Source organism: Solanum pennellii, chromosome 5 (assembly GCF_001406875.1).
Source record: "Solanum pennellii chromosome 5, SPENNV200".
NCBI lineage: Eukaryota > Viridiplantae > Streptophyta > Magnoliopsida > Solanales > Solanaceae > Solanum > Solanum pennellii.
In genome coordinates this window covers 27,889,023-27,890,848 of record NC_028641.1, presented here as the reverse complement: position 1 = coordinate 27,890,848, position 1,826 = coordinate 27,889,023, and the positions used below count along the sequence as shown (strand labels likewise).

At 40.6% G+C, this 1,826-nt stretch overlaps 1 protein-coding gene across 1 annotated transcript; it reads right to left on the bottom strand.

Annotated features, from left to right (window-relative positions):
• Positions 1-211: 211 nt before the first annotated feature.
• LOC107019407 lies at positions 212-737 on the bottom strand. The gene is made up of 2 exons (XM_015219917.1): positions 621-737; positions 212-523 (listed from the first exon to the last, which is right to left on the bottom strand). The coding sequence occupies exons 1-2, from the start codon at positions 735-737 to the stop codon at positions 212-214; spliced, it is 429 nt and encodes a 142-aa protein (XP_015075403.1).
• Between the last annotated feature and the right edge of the window lie 1,089 nt (positions 738-1,826).

Genomic DNA, 1,826 nt, shown 5'->3' with positions numbered 1-1,826 from the left:
TGGGACAATCAAGATATACTTATTCTGCTAGAATTGACTCCTTAATAGGTGTAGAAGCACAAAATAGTTCACAAAGTGTCTCAGGAAGAATTTCAAACTTATTTGCAAAATAAGGAGTTACAAAAGACAAACTTGCCCCTGGGTCAAGGAAATCATAAACATCAAAAGTAATGAATTTTATCGTACTAGTGACAACATATGGAGATTTCTCTTAATCTTGGCGGCTAGTGATTGTGTAGAGGCAGTTTGCCCCTCCGACAATATCGAAAGTGGCTCCTCTAGGTGCAGCCCTCTCAGGTGGAGTAACTGATGAAGATTGGACTCTGTTTCCCGAATTTCCACTACTTTGCTTATTCTTAGGACACTCTTTCATGAAGTTTCCCTCTTTCCCGCACTTGAAACAACCTGACTGGCCATCACGACACTTACTGGCGTGGTTTCTACCACATACAAGAGCCCAACTACCTTCTTGTGCCATACTACCTTGGGACTGTGCTGGTCTGGCCTTGAAATTCTGTGAATTCTGGCATTAAACTCACCTTTATTTATGGATGTAGGTGAACTAGGACATGATGGTGCATGCCCCATTTATTTTTAAAAATATGGACTGTTCATACTACCTTTCTGTTGCCCAGACTCATTCCTGCTCTTAGCTTTCTTTCTTCTATACTCGTTTTTTTCCTCAGCTTCTCCTCTTCAACCTGCTGCATATAGACCATAAACCTTGATATGTCCATGTTTCCTATCAGCAGCGCAACCTGCCCTCTTTGTTTAATGCATGACCCAAGCTAGCGACACACAATCTGATTTTACTACTTATGTCCTTAACCATTTCAGGAGCATAGAGGGACTTCTCGGTGAACTTCAACCCATAGTCGTTCACACTCAAAAAGTTCTGTGGTGGATCCTCATACCTACCATCATTCAACTGATTAAATCAAGTCCTAGCCACATATTTCAGTTGGTATGTAGCTAGCTCAACCCTTTCAGTATCAGCAACATGCATCACCTCAAAAACCTTCTTCAATTCCTCAAGAAAATTTTCTGAATCCTCAATAGTGACCTAAACTGTGAAACTTATAGGACTCATTCTCACGAATTCACGAATCCTCGAAGTTCCAGCCTCTTCATGTCTAACTCCTCTTTGCTGCCCAACTTGATCAGTTACAACTTGGCTCAGCATTCGGATAGCCTCACAGAATTCAGCATAAATAACCACGCCTAGAGGTTACACGTTAGGTGCATTAGGTAAATCTAGTTCCTCTGCATTCCTACTAGATGGATGACCTATTTCTTCTCTTTGTGGAGGAATGACAATTTGAAACACGCGCAAGAATGAATTAAAGAGAAACTTTTAGAGATAAACCCTAACGCACGAAAGTAATATGAAAGAAATAAGATAGTTCCTATATGTTGCAGCCTCCTAATTATAGATGTGGCATGCTTCACATCGATAACTAGGACTCTACAGACACCGCTTTATAGACTCCCTATGACTCTTGAACTCTGTGCTCATATTCAGGTTTGCCGCGCCCCGAGCCTACACCCTAGGTGAGAATGGCACTCCAAGACCATTTCTGGCTTTAAGCGGACCCTTGACCTTGCTTACTTACTCAACGGAAGACTTAAACACGAGAGAATATCACTCACATAATAGATAAAAATATAGTAACTCAGCCAAAACTGCAACCTAAGTCTTAAACGTTTACAACGGAAATGAATAAGACAAAAGAACTAATACTATTTGTCTATGCAGCCTCTAAAATAAAAATGGACGTTGGAACAGAATCCCAATCATCTTAACGACTGAAAACTAAAAACACTAA